The 14,572-nt window shown below is 44.5% G+C and overlaps 1 protein-coding gene across 3 annotated transcripts in view; it reads left to right on the top strand.

Annotated features, from left to right (window-relative positions):
• The window catches only part of XPO7 (exportin 7), a 47,067-nt gene that overhangs the window by 18,319 nt on the left and 14,176 nt on the right, over positions 1 to 14,572 (top strand). For 2 of the 3 annotated variants that reach the window (XM_080568600.1, XM_080568602.1), the window contains exons 5-13: positions 1,760 to 1,852; positions 4,970 to 5,074; positions 7,498 to 7,663; positions 8,237 to 8,310; positions 9,715 to 9,834; positions 10,062 to 10,208; positions 11,011 to 11,183; positions 12,265 to 12,458; positions 13,543 to 13,648. In XM_080568600.1, coding sequence (XP_080424726.1) covers positions 1,760 to 1,852; positions 4,970 to 5,074; positions 7,498 to 7,663; positions 8,237 to 8,310; positions 9,715 to 9,834; positions 10,062 to 10,208; positions 11,011 to 11,183; positions 12,265 to 12,458; positions 13,543 to 13,648 — 1,178 coding nt within the window. The remainder of the gene's footprint in view (positions 1 to 1,759; positions 1,853 to 4,969; positions 5,075 to 7,497; positions 7,664 to 8,236; positions 8,311 to 9,714; positions 9,835 to 10,061; positions 10,209 to 11,010; positions 11,184 to 12,264; positions 12,459 to 13,542; positions 13,649 to 14,572) is intronic. The other variant, XM_080568601.1, reaches the window with a different exon arrangement.

Below are 14,572 nucleotides of genomic sequence, written 5' to 3'. Positions count from 1 at the left end.
CTGAGTAATGACTCCTATGGCTGAGAAGCTAAAAACTGACCTATCCTGCCAGTTGCCATAATTTAAAGCTTGGTGGGACGGGGATTTATTTCTGGGAACTGCCAGCATTAGTATTCAACGGTAAGAAAAGTAGTTTAGTGTTCCAGGTGCACAACTCTCCTTTAAAGCCCTCAAACTTAAATATACCGTGCTGGTCGGTGCAGAATGGTAAACACATGAGCTTATTGTCTGCAAGGGCAGTGTGTGCCATGCTTGACTTCCTTCCATTGATTGTTGCAGTGATATGTCATGCAAGTGGCTTTTTATCTGAGTTACCATAACAAAATGTAGCTTAAAATTAGCCCATTCCACAAATGTTATTGTGAACGGTTTTCTTTCGAAGTCTTGGGTGTAGTTTCATAGACCTATGTGCTGGTTTGTTCCCAACCCAAAGGACCATGCAGGTAGAATGTTTTCATTTCTATCAACAGCTCTCCCCAAACTGAAACTGAGTTCCAGAGAGATCAGAACTTCCTGTAACAGTAGGGATGCTGATTTATTTGCTCTGAAATTTTAACCAAAATGGGAAGTTGGAGGAATACAGCAGAAGGGAATGAAATAACCAGAAATTCCAAGCGTGGAAAAGCAGATACGTAGTATACAAGGCTTTAATTCTGAGAATTTTAGATTATGTTTGCAGTGAGTAGCATCTAAAAGGTGTTAAGTGATTTAAAGATCATGCTCCCTTCCGTTCCTGTTTGCTCAAGTTACCTCTTTTGGCTACCAGTGGACAGGAGGGTGTGTTATTTTCTTAAGCCATGGGTTCAGCAAGGTTTTCCAGTGGCTTCTGTGTAGATACAATGTAAATACGAAGGCTGTTATCAAGAGATGGCTGCAGTAAAGAAGTGACCAAGGTTCCAGGCCTAAATATTCTTAAACTTCTATATTTCAGGTGAGTTCAGTCTTTGGAATTGGAGAAGAGATCAGGGCAATTTGAGTAGAAGGTGGAAAAAAAAAAAAAAGTTATTAGCTACAGAGCAGAAACTGGGGCAAAGGAACAATACAGGTTGTTCCTCTTAAACCATTTGATAAATGAAATGCCATTTCTAGCGAAGAGGTATCTGTAACAGACTCGTTTCACAATTGTGCCCTTGTTGGCAGTCTCAAGTGAAGCCAGAGGCTGAAAAGGCTGTGAAGAATGGACTCCCTTCACTGGAAGATAGGGTGTCCTTTCAGCTGTAGGGTCGTAGGGCTGGTGTGCGGAGAATCTTGGTCAGCTGCTACTCATATTCTTCAGGGTCTGTAGTTTAAAAAGAAATGTTTATTTCCCAGAGTTTTCATCTGGCAACGTTAATAGTGAGGCATCTGCACCATCAGGATGTCGCAAACGTTTTTGCACATTTTACCACAGCCTCTGTTAAAATTAAGCAAACTGATTAAAAAAATAACAAGTAAATAAATCTTTTCAGGGTTGGGATATAACACAAAAATGTGGATTAAGCAATTTTTTCTAAAAAGTCTGTTTTTGTTTGCTCATGTTGCCAAACTCTTTAGAAACCTTTGCATTGTTAATAAGATGAAGTATTTCAAAAGCACATTTAAATTCTGTTTGGTATTGCTCCTAGGCTTTTTCCCAGCCATAATACTACAAGGGTAAATCATTTCTAGTAGAGAAACGTGTCTAGAAATCTTCCAAACAGAGAATCCTTTGAACGACTGTGAAGCTCAAAGAAAACATCCCACCACTGCTAACTCCTTTCCCTGTCCTCTCCTTCCTCAGGATAGTGTAGAGCACTGCATCATAGGAGTGACAATCCTGTCCCAACTAACTAATGAAATTAATCAAGTAAGTGCTACAGCCTTCCTCAGTGAAGTAAGTGTCCAATTTTCTCATTCATATTGTTGTGTCCTGCTGTGTCTGTGCATTGTTTGGTTTTATTTTTGGCGGTTGTTTTTGTAGGGGGGTGTTGTGTAGTGGGTGTTTTGGGTTGTTGTGGGTGTTTTTTGTTTTGTTTTGGTTTGGTTTTTTTGTTTGTTTTTTTTTTTTTTTACACAATCATTTGCTTCTGTGGTAAGATGCTGAAACCTCCTGTCCTGAGGAATTGTGTCGTTTCACTGGCATCTTCCATCTTCTCTCATTCTTGGGTGTAATCTTCTGAGACCCAAAAGGAAGGAACAATGCTGCACAGTCAGTCAAGCCTACCTAGTGAGGACCAAGTCCCAGACATGAGGGCATCGTTAGCACCTCCCGTTGTCAGCCCCCGTGCATTGTTTCAGCTCACAGTGTTCTTGTGCCAAGAAGTGAACGTAGCATCCCTTCCTCTGACCAGGCAGATAAAACAAAGAGGATTTGTCAAATTGTGGAGATTTTTAAAGCAGCCTTTTCATCCAGCACTAAATTCCGTGGTGTTCCCAGCAGACAGTTCTCAGACAACAAAAGTTCGTCAGGGTTGAGCACCCAGCGGTGCTGGCTGCAGCAAGGCGTACTGCTCTGTTGATGCAGGAGCATCTCCCTCTAATGTGATTCTGCCTCCCAGTATTTATCTTGAAAACCGGAATAAGTGGCTTTTCTTGGTGCTATCTTACATCACTTTCTTAATCACGGACACAGACTTTGCCATAGCACCGTTGATGGCTACCACTGCCCTAAGAAGTTACTTTGTAAGGGTTACCAGCTGAGTAATTATCTCTAATTTTGCGAAGAGGACCAGATTTTGTGTATTTTATATCTTACTAAGGAAGCTAATCTCTTATTTTTGCTGATAAATTGACTAATCCTGGCATCGGAATGGAGAGATCCTTGTGTGGGATTTGAAAGATGATTACAAATCGTTTACAGTTCCACGAATGGAGATGCTGGAGGAGGTTTTGTCCCGGCCAGGCCAAAACACTGATTTCTCGTGCTGGAATTGATGAATTTCAGCACCCTTGAGCTTCCCAAGCCCTGCACTGTAATCTGAATGGCTTCTGCATCCATTTCAGACTTAAATTTGAGTTCATTCTTTAAGCCTGGCCTGATCTGTAAATCCCAACCTGTAGCCCTCCTCCCTCTCACGCCGCGTCTCGTTACTGTGACAATTTCCTTGCCCAACCTGTTGTCCATCCTCACTTCATCTCCACAGAGAGCTGGTCCTTCCCTTCCGTGCGTAAATGGTGGAAGCAAGTCTGCTTACCTCTGTCAGTTAGCATGCCTCTGCCAGCATCTCTGTACAGGGCTACAATTTCTGCTCACACCAGAACGATTGCAGAAACTCTCCTTCAGTTCCAGAGCCTCTTCAGATTGATACTTAAAAAAAAAAAAAAAGGCGATGAAGTTAAAGACTTAGGAAGAGATTTTTGATCAAATACTGTGGATATTAGATCTGCCACAGTTTACTACTCATCCCTAAATGCGCTGTGTGCCAGCCATTGCACGGGGCTGGATGCAGTGACTCATCTTGGAATGTTTAAAACTGCCACTACTTGCAAAACAATAGCTCTGCCAGTGTTTTCACTCATCGGAGCGGGGTCATGTACACGTAGGTAGCAAAAAAAAAAAAAGAATTTTCTGGGGCTTATCCTCCAGCTTTTTCTGGTTATTTAAACTTCCGTTTACATTGCACGAGAGCAAAATTTGCTAGAGCTTTGTTTACTAACGCTTATGCTTTAAAAGCTCAGCACACGTAAAATAGCGTGCCAGTCACTGTTCTGGAGCACCGGTTTTCCTCCTGAAGCAGTGCACAGACTTGCCCAGGGGTGTGCTGAGCGTTCGATGTGTTGTAGAAGCTCACTGATTTGTCATGTGGTCTCATGGTGAAGAAAAGGGAAATGCTTGTTTGCTGCAAGCCCAGAAATATGTGAGATTTGTAATGACCATGGAGACAGCGAATAACGCTCGTTTCCTTAAAGACCCTGAAATCTAATCGCGTCGGTTGAGGACTGATAATTCAGCCGTTAGAGCATCTGACAGATTTAGGTCCAGCTCCGATCTGCCACCAGCTCTCAGGAGATGCAGGCCCTCTCTTTTTCATTGATAAGACGAGACGAGGGTGTTTGCCTCCATCCTCCTCGTTGCGAACAGAGGCATAAACAGATGAGAGATCCAAGCCGTGTGCATCTCCGCTGGGCTCTAAGCCCTTCTGCTCCACCCCAGATGCACTGCGGTAACCGACTGCCCTTCAAATAACTCAGCCTGGGCAAGTGGAATTTTACCAGCCTGTGTTCAAACAGACGAAGTATCGCTTTGCTCTTCTACCCGTTCCAGCAAGCAGCCTACAAGGTGACGTAACCTGCGCTGTCAGGAGCCTTAGTCCATGGTTAGAATGCATTGATTGAGTTGATGTAAGACTTGGTTATCCACTGGAAGGCAATCTCGTGTGTATTTGCCTCCTAGATCATGCATCTTTTTATTCTGATACGGTGAGAGGTCCAGAACTGGAGTTCATAATAGATATGACAAAGTCCAAACTGCCTGTCACTGGTTAACTCTCCTTCTAGTTTTCTTCTCCTCTGTGCAGGTTCAGGAGGGGATATGTAAGTGGCCTTATAATTGCTAGTAGGTGACCGTGTGTCTGCCCCACGGCTTCAGGTAGGATTTGACTCTCAGGAGTTCAGAGCACTTCAGAAAGCAGTGTTCAGGTTTCTAAATGATTAAGGTCTGTTGAAAACACTCCCTTTAACCCCGCTTTGGAAGAGATTTCACTGAACTTGAGAGTAGACCAGCCCTGCTTTCTATCAGGGATAGAGTGGAACCGTGTCGTAAATATTTTAGGTGGAACGTTCCATTGTAAAGCAGCCGTATGCTTTCATCTGTGGAAGAGTTGAGGGCAGTGGAGGAGTCACAACACCTACCACAGTGGTCATGCATCCCCCTGGTTTAGGCAGCTGGTGTAATGTCACTCTGGAGAGGGAAACCTCGATGTCCCAGTGCTACCGTAGGGTTCCTGCATGTTCTGCAGTCTTGTTCCAGCTGTGCACATCAGTTCTAAGCGCTGGTTTTCTCTCTGCTCAGGCTGACACTACTCATCCACTGACCAAGCACAGGAAAATAGCCTCTTCCTTCCGAGATTCGTCTTTATTTGATATTTTCACACTGTCATGCAATTTACTGAAACAGGTAAGGAAACTGTCGTTCGTCACCTCTCTTGGGGGCTGCATGTTGGGGTGACAGGCTTTGGGCTGAAGTTCCCTATAATAAAACTCTCGGAATGAGCACTCTTGTTCTAAAAGCCAATGTTCTGAAGCTGCCGTTCAGGAAAACTTTGAGGATTATATTAAAGAAAAAAAAAAACACACAAATATGGAGATATCGTAAATATTTTCAAAGATTTTGTTTGAATTTATGTGCCTGCACCATGAGGCTTGGGTTAAACTTCCCTGGCTTAAAAAATCAGGAGAGAGATGAGATGTTTGTTTTACGCTTCAGATGTCTTTGATCTGCAATACTGGCCAAGAGTTTTCCTGTAGAATAAGTCCTTGTTTTTGACTTCAGTTTAAAACCCACATGGTGGGAGAAAAAAATACTTGTGAAGATGTGTTTAGTAAGTGAAGAGAGGACTGAAGATCGTCCTTGATCTGTTTACATGTGATAAGTATTAGGCTGTCTTCTGTTCACCGTGTTTTTATCTTATGCTAATTATCGAACAAGTTGACTTGCTTTCAGAAAACTTACCTTGGAACCAGATGACAATATTCCAGCTGCAGTAGCACGTGTATGTTTTGTTAGCAGGCAGAGTATCTGAAGAAAATTCTTGCTTGTGCATCACATTTCTTTTCTAAGAAGCTCATCTCTGAAGGTTGTAAGGGTGCCTTCCATAGTAGCACTTTATGGGGGAGCCCACTCCAGTAAACGTAGCGGCAGTTGCGCAGGTTGGATTAGTTCAACTTTTATCCTTCCAGCTGAGCGAAGTGTCAAAGTTGACAAATAGCACAAGAGTGCAAAGCACGTTTTATTTTAAAGATCTTTCAAAATGAGCAGCCCTGGTTCCCTCAGTAATAGAGGTAGGTATGTGGGTGTAATTTGATCTTTTTTTTTATATCCTGGTTTGCAAAGGAAGCAAGGCTTGTACAGTTATGCTGGTTTTTGTTCCCGGTGCACCCATCCTCCTGAACCATAACAGCTCCAGGAATTTGAATTCGATGGCTTATTTCAGATGCATTTGATGATCAATTAGAGGTCCCAGAAGTAATGGGCTTCCTCCAGTTCTGTGGAACAAAGCACCTGGGGAGGTGGCTCAGCTGGGGAAAGGACTGTGGTGCAGACTTGCGTGTATTTATGTGGCAGGACAGCGTCCTTAGAAATGCCCAGACTGGCTGGAGAAACTCCCACAAGTGCCCGTGCTCAGCCAGGAGGCGTGAGCCAGGCTTTGTTAGCCTGCTGTCCCCAGCACTGCACTTCTACTGCTCTCCTATTCGAGTAGCTCTGGCCAAGCTATTGCCAGCACTACTGTTGCTCTGTGACCATGGGAACTCAGAGGCCTGAAATACACGGCTTGTCTGAGGAGGAAGCCTCTGGTTTTCCGCCCTAACCCTTAATCGTCCTGCTTTTGTTTCTTGGGATGCTGCAGCCTAAGGCAGGTGGGAATGTTTTCTGTTGTCTCCTGCAACATCCTCGTTTCCTGTGATTAAACACCTACCACCCGAGTTAGCTCTTTTATCTAATAGTAGCTCTCTCAAGCTTCTCTATATAAAGCAGAAGTTTCCAAGGTGATCGTTTAAGTGGGGAGGGAGGGTGATGGATTGGGCTGCTACAAACTGTGGGCACGTTTGTAGCAGCATCCATAAAACACATGCAGCTAGGCAGCGCCAGAAGAATGAGTCTTTGTGGAGGGAGTGAGGAAGACATTCCAGTGACCGTTGGCACGGGTCTTGGCAGTGGCAGTGCGATGCAATATGTTAATTGCAATAGACTTCAGCTGGAAGAGGTTTGCTTTGTTTCAGGCCCAGAGCAGTGACACAAAGCACAGAGAGGCTGGCCTGTCCCTGGAGCGCGGACCTGAGTGCTGCATTTAAGCTGCAGTGAAACGACCTCGTGGTTCGTGGCCATCGAGCTTTGTGTTACTTGAGAGCATTCGTGTTCTCCCGGTCCGTAGCAGAGCACTGTAACTGGAGCAGGGCTTATACAGATCAGCTGTGCAACAAAAGTGAACGTGCTCATTTCCATATGAGGGTTAGGTGGAGCAACAGGATTCCCTGCTGTTAAGTGCTTGTCAAGCAGAAAATGTATTCTTCTGTTTAACCTTAATAAGAATTTCCTTATCTCGTGAATCTCATGGTATAATTGCAAGCTGGCAAGCCTGGCTGCTTCTCCGCTGTGCGGTGCAAACCAAGTGAAAAAGGAAGCACTGAGTTTATCCATCTTGTGTAAAGACAAGGCATGTAAATATACACGTCTGTAAAAGTATGGGATAGCTGGGGTTGGTGCCTGTGGCATATGATCCTTAGGACTGCCGTGTCCTGTTAAAGGTGAGTTAGTGTCTCACACTCAGCCATCACTTGATTTTTTTTACTTTCACTTTTTTAATCCACCGCATTTTATAGGCTTCTGGGAAGAACCTGAACCTGAATGATGAAAGCCAGCACGGCCTGCTTATGCAGCTTCTAAAGCTCACGCATAATTGCCTGAACTTTGATTTCATTGGCACGTCAACAGATGAGTCCTCAGATGATCTTTGCACGGTGCAGATCCCAACCAGTTGGAGATCAGGTAACCTTGCTGGAGGAAGAGGGCTAATCTATAGCATATCAGCTGAAAGTAGGGGTGACTTGATAAAGCCTTCTCTTTACTTAAACTTCTGCATACAATGCCAGTTGTAAAGTCCAGCTTTTCCTTAGCGTGCTTACAGATGCAGTCCAGTGTGAGCTGCCTATCATGAGCTGTACAAACGCTCCTTTACCCTTTCAGTCTTTAACCTGCCATTCAAGAAACAGTAAATTGTTTAAAATACATACATACATACATATATATACATATAAAAATAATAACTCAGGACCCGTTCTTTATATCTTTGCTTTTCTCACCAGTCATTTTGCAGGCAGTTTTACAAATTGCTTTTTAAAAATATTATCCTGTAATTTTATCTTAGTAGCAATGGATTTACTTTATTTCTGGGAAAGCCAATTTAATTATGTAACAATGTAAAATCCTTTGGAAATGTTCTTTGAGCGTAGTCCTTTATGTGACAAGTATGCACGCCATTCTTGATCTGGACAGATGAGCATTAGGTGTGGAAAGCAGGATAAGGCTGTGTTGTCAGTAAAGTGCTCCGTTCTGTTTCAGCGTTCTTGGATTCTTCGACCCTTCAGTTGTTTTTTGATCTCTATCATTCCATCCCTCCTTCGTTTTCTCCTCTGGTAAGTCCGGTGTTTACGTTCCTTACAGACTCCGCTACCAGAAGGTGGTGTAGGATTCACCTGGGAGGCTTCCTGGTGGTTAAAACGTCACAGAAGGGCTTCAGACAGTCCCTTTCTTTTGATGGCACTGCCTTGTGATGCCCTGACAAACGGGAGGCTGCTCTGGTTCTGCCACTGCTGATGGCTTTCATGCATCTGCAGGTTTTGGAAGCGACCTAAGAGCAGCTTGCTTGTTGGAAGTCCAGTCTGCTGCTTTTATCCTTGCATAGCCTGGAGTCTGTGCTAAATCTGCCAGGAAGCCCTTTCTGAGAGCTGTAGCTTGTTATTTCCACAGTATCACTTAGTTGATCCTAAAACCGTTCTGCAAGTAGGTACCAAGTCTGGGAGCACAACCGAGGAATGTAATTCGTAATTCTCTTTCCACGCTTTAAAACGAGGCCATGTCCCAGATGGATGAAATGGCCAACAGCATAACTGAACTAAAAGTTTTATTATTTCTTCTTGGAAAAAAAAGTTTGCCTGCCAGGCATTTATCTAGCTGATAAATATTTTTCATAACTGATGTTAAAATGAAAACACGCCCTTTGGCTAAGAAGGGAAGGGTCCTTCAGAAGTACTTTTTCCGCTGAGACTCAGCACTGTTCATTACGTCGAAGGGTTACTTGCTAATTCTGAATTTAGAGCCTCAGATATTCACGAGAGATTTTTAAGTGAGAGACTTTTTTTTTTTGTTGCTGAACAGAAATCTGAAGCAATTAAGCCTTTAATTGTCCTGAGTCTTTGATCATTAAATATAAGATCCACCAAGAATGAGGAGCTTCACGGTGAGGCAGGTAGTTGTTACGCTGGTCGGAGGGAAGGGGCTTTGCCTTCAGATACGGATTACAGAGCAGTGGCTGTAACTGACTTGCCTCTGCTGTTCATGGCCCCGTTCACATGCCTGCTATTCACTACTGTACCTTTGGAATTTGCTCTCAATTAAATTTCAGAGGTTTACGTATCATCTGCAAATGCTTTTCCAAGTCTGTGTAAAATTGACTGTTTTTTCCTCCCTCTGTTAGTGTGTTTTCAGACTTACATGATCTCTGTTCTTCATTCAAAGAAGTCTCATTGTTTTGGGGGCCTGTAGCAGAATTTGCAACACACCTTTGACTGTCAGGACAGAGACGTTATCCCTCTGGGCATTGTGCTTTTATCCCTGCTGTAGTTTCTATCTGTGTTTTTATGTAGACTGCACAGAATTGCAAAGATGATGGCGGCTGTTTCAAGTCCTCTTTTGGACTGAAGGAGCTGATGTGTGGCATGAGCATCAAACTTAAATGATTTGTTGTGTCATGAAAAGGAAGCACACGGTGTTCATTTTAGTGTTCTAATCCCTCCCTTTTTTCTTCTTGCCCCTTTTAGGTTTTATCCTGCTTAGTGCAGATAGCCTCTGTACGCAGATCCCTCTTTAACAATGCAGAAAGAGCAAAGTTTCTATCTCATCTGGTTGATGGAGTTAAACGAATACTGGAAAACCCACAGGTGAGTGTTTTGGATGCAGTCAGTGGAATTCTCTGCTTCCTCTGCATCAGGTTTCTTCACCAAAAATACTTTCTAATGCATGTGTCCCACCTGTGGCACTGGGAGAAGGGTGCAAAATCGTGCCGCTCTTTCTTTTCTTTTCTCTACTGTTCCACCATAAATCTGTGCCCCTTGCTGTTGCTGAGCAGTGCTGTTTCTTAATTCTTCTCCTTTTTTCCTCCTCTCAGAGTTTGTCAGACCCTAATAACTACCATGAGTTCTGCCGATTGCTGGCACGATTGAAAAGCAATTACCAGCTGGGAGAGCTGGTGAAGGTGGAGAACTATCCCGAGGTCATCCGGCTCATTGCCAACTTCACCGTGACCAGCCTACAGGTACAAAATCATCTGCCCTAAGTGGGTGTTTATTCCCCCTGCTGTCTCTTAAAACAAAACTGTAACCCTTTTGTCTGTTCTTAGCCCCTTATTTTGCAGGAGATTTGTCGATTATTTTTTTTCTGTTTGTTTGTTTTAACCAAAAAAAAGCCCTGCGGTATCTGTGACAGAATCCTGCAGTGTAGCATTGATTATGCTGTGAATTCCTACTGAATGGAATGAGAACAGTATGTGGGGGAAGGCAGGGTTGCTATGCCTCTAGAGTCTTCCCATGCCCTAGCAGGGGGAAAGAAAATCACAACTTGTTAAGAAAGGCTTATTTTTAGACTTAAGTATCGCTTCACTATTAAAATGCAGTTGCCAGCATCACTAGTAATAGGAATATCTTGCCATGTTCCCACTGAGGTTTCCACCAGTGTATAACTTGTAACTACACCACTGCACAGAATATGGTTAAAAAATGTTATAGTTCACATAAATAATAAAAATTTAACAAAGTCATTGTCTGGGGAAGGGCTTTAAAGTGTACAGTTTGTCTGGGGAGCTGTCTGCAGCATGCTACAGGATGAGCTCAGCAGTTCTTTGGGACCAAAGACTTTGGCTCAGCCACGCAGCATCTTTCACTCTACCGATTGCCCTTTGAACTTAGGTGCTGAAATTCATTGTTAAAATTGGCAACCGCATCACTAAAGCTTTTAGATGATGCCCTTTATGTGCTGTGTAAGTCAAAATGATGTGCATAAAATAATCAAGATCGCAACTGGCTGATTTCCTTTCCTTTTCTTTCTGTTGCTCTCGGTAGCACTGGGAGTTTGCGCCCAACAGCGTTCACTATCTCCTGAGCTTGTGGCAGCGGCTGGCGGCGTCGGTGCCCTATGTGAAAGCCACAGAGCCTCACATGCTGGAAACGTACACACCAGAAGTCACAAAAGCATACATCACGTCCAGACTGGAATCTGTACACATCATATTGAGGTAAGGGAAGCAGAGGGATGGCAGCGCTTCTGCTGCAGGCACCAGAACCTAGTGCAGAAGGCTCTAGCCTGTTCTGTTCCGAGTTGTCTTTCCAAAATGGATGTGACTGCAGGAAGCTTAGTGAGTCACCGAGGGGTTTTTCAGGGAGACTTACCTAGACTGCATATTCTGTGTCTTATACAAAAGAAAGCGTGCACTTTTTTAAAGCTTTCTTTTTTCTTTAGACCTTAGTCAGTCTCAAATGGCTGAGATTGATCTGAGTGGTTTCGGAGATGGGCGGAATTCATCTTACCCAGTGTTATACATCTGCAGCATGCCATTTACACTCTGAATTGCTATCGTAACAGAGAGGAATAAGTATGCAAAGTATGATTCACCTAATTTTTAGGTATCTGCTGCAGGATGGCATAAATTAGACCTAAAAGTATCTTTTTTTTTCCCTCCTTTGAGTGTGAAGGCAGCCTGGAGGACTCTGCTGCAGTGCCTGTATTTGTGTGGGATGAGTTCCACCTTGTGTTTGTGTGTGTTGGATGAAAACAAATGGTCAAGTATAGAAAAATAATCTGAGTGCCTCTTTTAAGGGAAGACAGATCGAGTTATCCCTTTTTAGCTCTCTAACAATGCATGGGTGGAACAGCGGGTCTATTTAGTTTTGGTGATCACAATACAACTTAGTATTGAGGTTAATGTATTTAGAGGAAAAGGAGACTAAAGCATTGAGATGGAAAGCTTTGTTATATAAAGACAGCCAGACAGAGAACTTGCTCTTGGCTCTGCACGTTCCGTTCAAAGATCTGGATAAACATAACGATGTAAGAAGAGCTTACTCATCCCAGCTCCTGATGGCCCTTCCACCTGAACCACGCATGTTTTTCTGATTTATGGCTCCGGTAATGGTCAGATTATTACATCAGCCTGTAGCTCTCCATCATGACAAACACTAGAGGCAGAGACTTTACTCACTGGAATTGCTGCGTGCCTCAGAAAAGCGTCTCCTGTCTGACAGAAATAAGCTGATGTCGCGGGTTAGGCCATCTTTACGTTTTTAAGTCCTTTTCTAATCTTCTTTCTTGCTGCACAGGGATGGTTTGGAGGATCCACTGGATGATACTGGCCTCGTACAGCAGCAGCTGGACCAGCTCTCCACCATCGGCCGGTGCGAGTATGAGAAGACCTGCGCTCTGCTCGTGCAGCTCTTCGACCAGTCAGCCCAGTCCTACCAGGAGCTGCTGCAGAGCGCCACCGCCAGCCCCATGGATGTTGCTGTGCAAGAAGGTGAGCACCTTTGGGGAACAACGACCTGCAAGCTTGCGGTGGGTTGTCCCTGTCCTCCAAAATACTGTTCCAGAAGCCTGCGTTCCTGGTGAACACCATACAGTGGGAAGCCAGACCTCGCAGGTGTTCCCCTGGGGAGGTGCTTGTACGGTGCTGAATGTCCCTGGCTGTGGACAGACACTCCCAACACACACAGCTGAAGGTATTGCTGTCCTGCAACTGACTGCACAACTCTTGGGGAAAATTATTTAGTCATCTCCTTGACCGGTCTTTCAGAGACGAGTTACGAGGATGTTGCCCAATCTATGGGTTGTCCACAACCACCTGCCCAACCTGCCTTCTGGCTGAGAGAGGGTGTGGAGTGCTCGTCTGAACCTCCCCACTGCTTACACGGCAGAAGCCTCCGGCTAGTGGTCGATAATGAATAACTGGGAGTGGGGTTTTCAGCTGGTGCCGGTGTCTGAAGGAGAGTGTCTGTCTGCAGCGCTGGGCGGGCTCTGCATGCAGGTGTTGTACTTGCACACCTCTTTGGTTTAGGAATTGTAAGAAGCAGTTCCTTCGGAGGCGCAGGTATAGCTGTGTTATGCCCCTTCTGTAATAACTATAGCTGGCTTATCCTTCCTTGCAGGAATTGGGCACATCAGCACAACTATAGAAACTACAGCTTCCTTCTGAAGCAATATTGTCTGAACTAACGCAGTGCAATATTGTGTGGGCAAAACTCCGTACGATGTTGACTTCTCCATCAGCCGCATGTGTTTTGTGAAAGAATAACGCTGCCTGCTGGCTTCTCCACTTGTTTAAATACACAGAATGCACTTTTGCAAGAAAGCGGCTTTCTGCAGTGGAATGGCTTTAGATAATGAAAATCCTGTAGGCAGACCTGGCATTCTGGTTTCTTTTCTAGTAAAGTCTTGCCTGCTCTCCACCGAGTGGAGACCTGAGTAATTTTGGTGTATTTGGCACTGCAGCAGAAAGATACTCCTCGCGAATCCTGTCTTTGCCAAACTAAACTGCAAGTCTCCCCAGCTTCCTCCTTGTACTGTGTGACGTGCTTGGTTCTGATGTCCTCTGTTGGTTTCAGGGCGCCTGACGTGGCTCGTCTATATTATCGGGGCAGTGATTGGTGGTAGGGTCTCGTTCGCCAGCACGGATGAGCAGGATGCGATGGATGGCGAGTTGGTTTGTCGGTAGGGATACTGACTGTTTTCTAGCTGCACCACTCTTGAAGATGAAGTATTGCTATCGTGAAGCTGCCACCATGTTCTTCCCCTCTTTTCACTGAAAAGAATACAGAATTGGCCATCCTGAGAGAAGAGATTGGTGGCACTGGCTGGAGCCACACAGCAAATTTCTGCTGTAGCTTGACTAAATTGGAAAGTCTGGGTTGTAAGAAAGACCACGAGAGGGGAAGAGCATGAAAAAGGGGAACTTATACTGGGCTTAAATGCATGCATTGGAGTAGAGCTAAATGCATGATGGTTCTTTTCTGGGGTGGGGGGAGTCTTTTTCCTAGTTAATAATCCAAAATGGGTTTTGTCCTTAAATGTATTGCAAGTATTGTAGTTTTTCTATAGCCGTTAAAACTTTATGCTGTCTTCTGACACCTGATGGATTTGGGGGATTGTAAATCCTTTGCAGTGCAAGCTTTATTAGATGAATGTGAGAACATGTAGCCTACTGCTCGTGAACTACCTTGAGTCACACCGAACACCTCTTAGTCCAGAGCCTGATTGCTCTGCTCTGGAAGCTAGGGTAGGAAGAGAAGCTAACCTGTGAAAGTAAGGAATTTGGCCTGTTGGTGAGCCATGGCTAACGAATAACATCAAGCACTGGCTTCCCAAGTAGCTGATGAGTTACTGAAGGGGAAACGGTGAGACCTTGTACGTATTTCAGTAACAATTAGTGCCAGCGTATATGATAGACGTGCAGAGAAATCTGTTTATCTTCTGTCCCACCCTGCCTTGTGGCACTTGCCAAAAAGGGGCATCATTTCTTTTGCCCCCTGCTCTGTTGCACGTGTTGCCCTGCAATCCCTCCACCCCTTCCTCACCAGCGAGGTCCACTTGTGCAGGACCCTGGCACTGACCCTGCGCACAGGTTGTTTCCACAGG

The sequence above is a fragment of the Anser brachyrhynchus genome (genome assembly GCF_964034855.1).
Source record: "Anser brachyrhynchus genome assembly, chromosome: 26".
In the NCBI taxonomy this organism is placed as follows: domain Eukaryota; kingdom Metazoa; phylum Chordata; class Aves; order Anseriformes; family Anatidae; genus Anser; species Anser brachyrhynchus.
The sequence above is the reverse complement of the archived record's forward strand: the minus strand, read 5'-3'. Positions and strand labels throughout refer to the sequence as shown.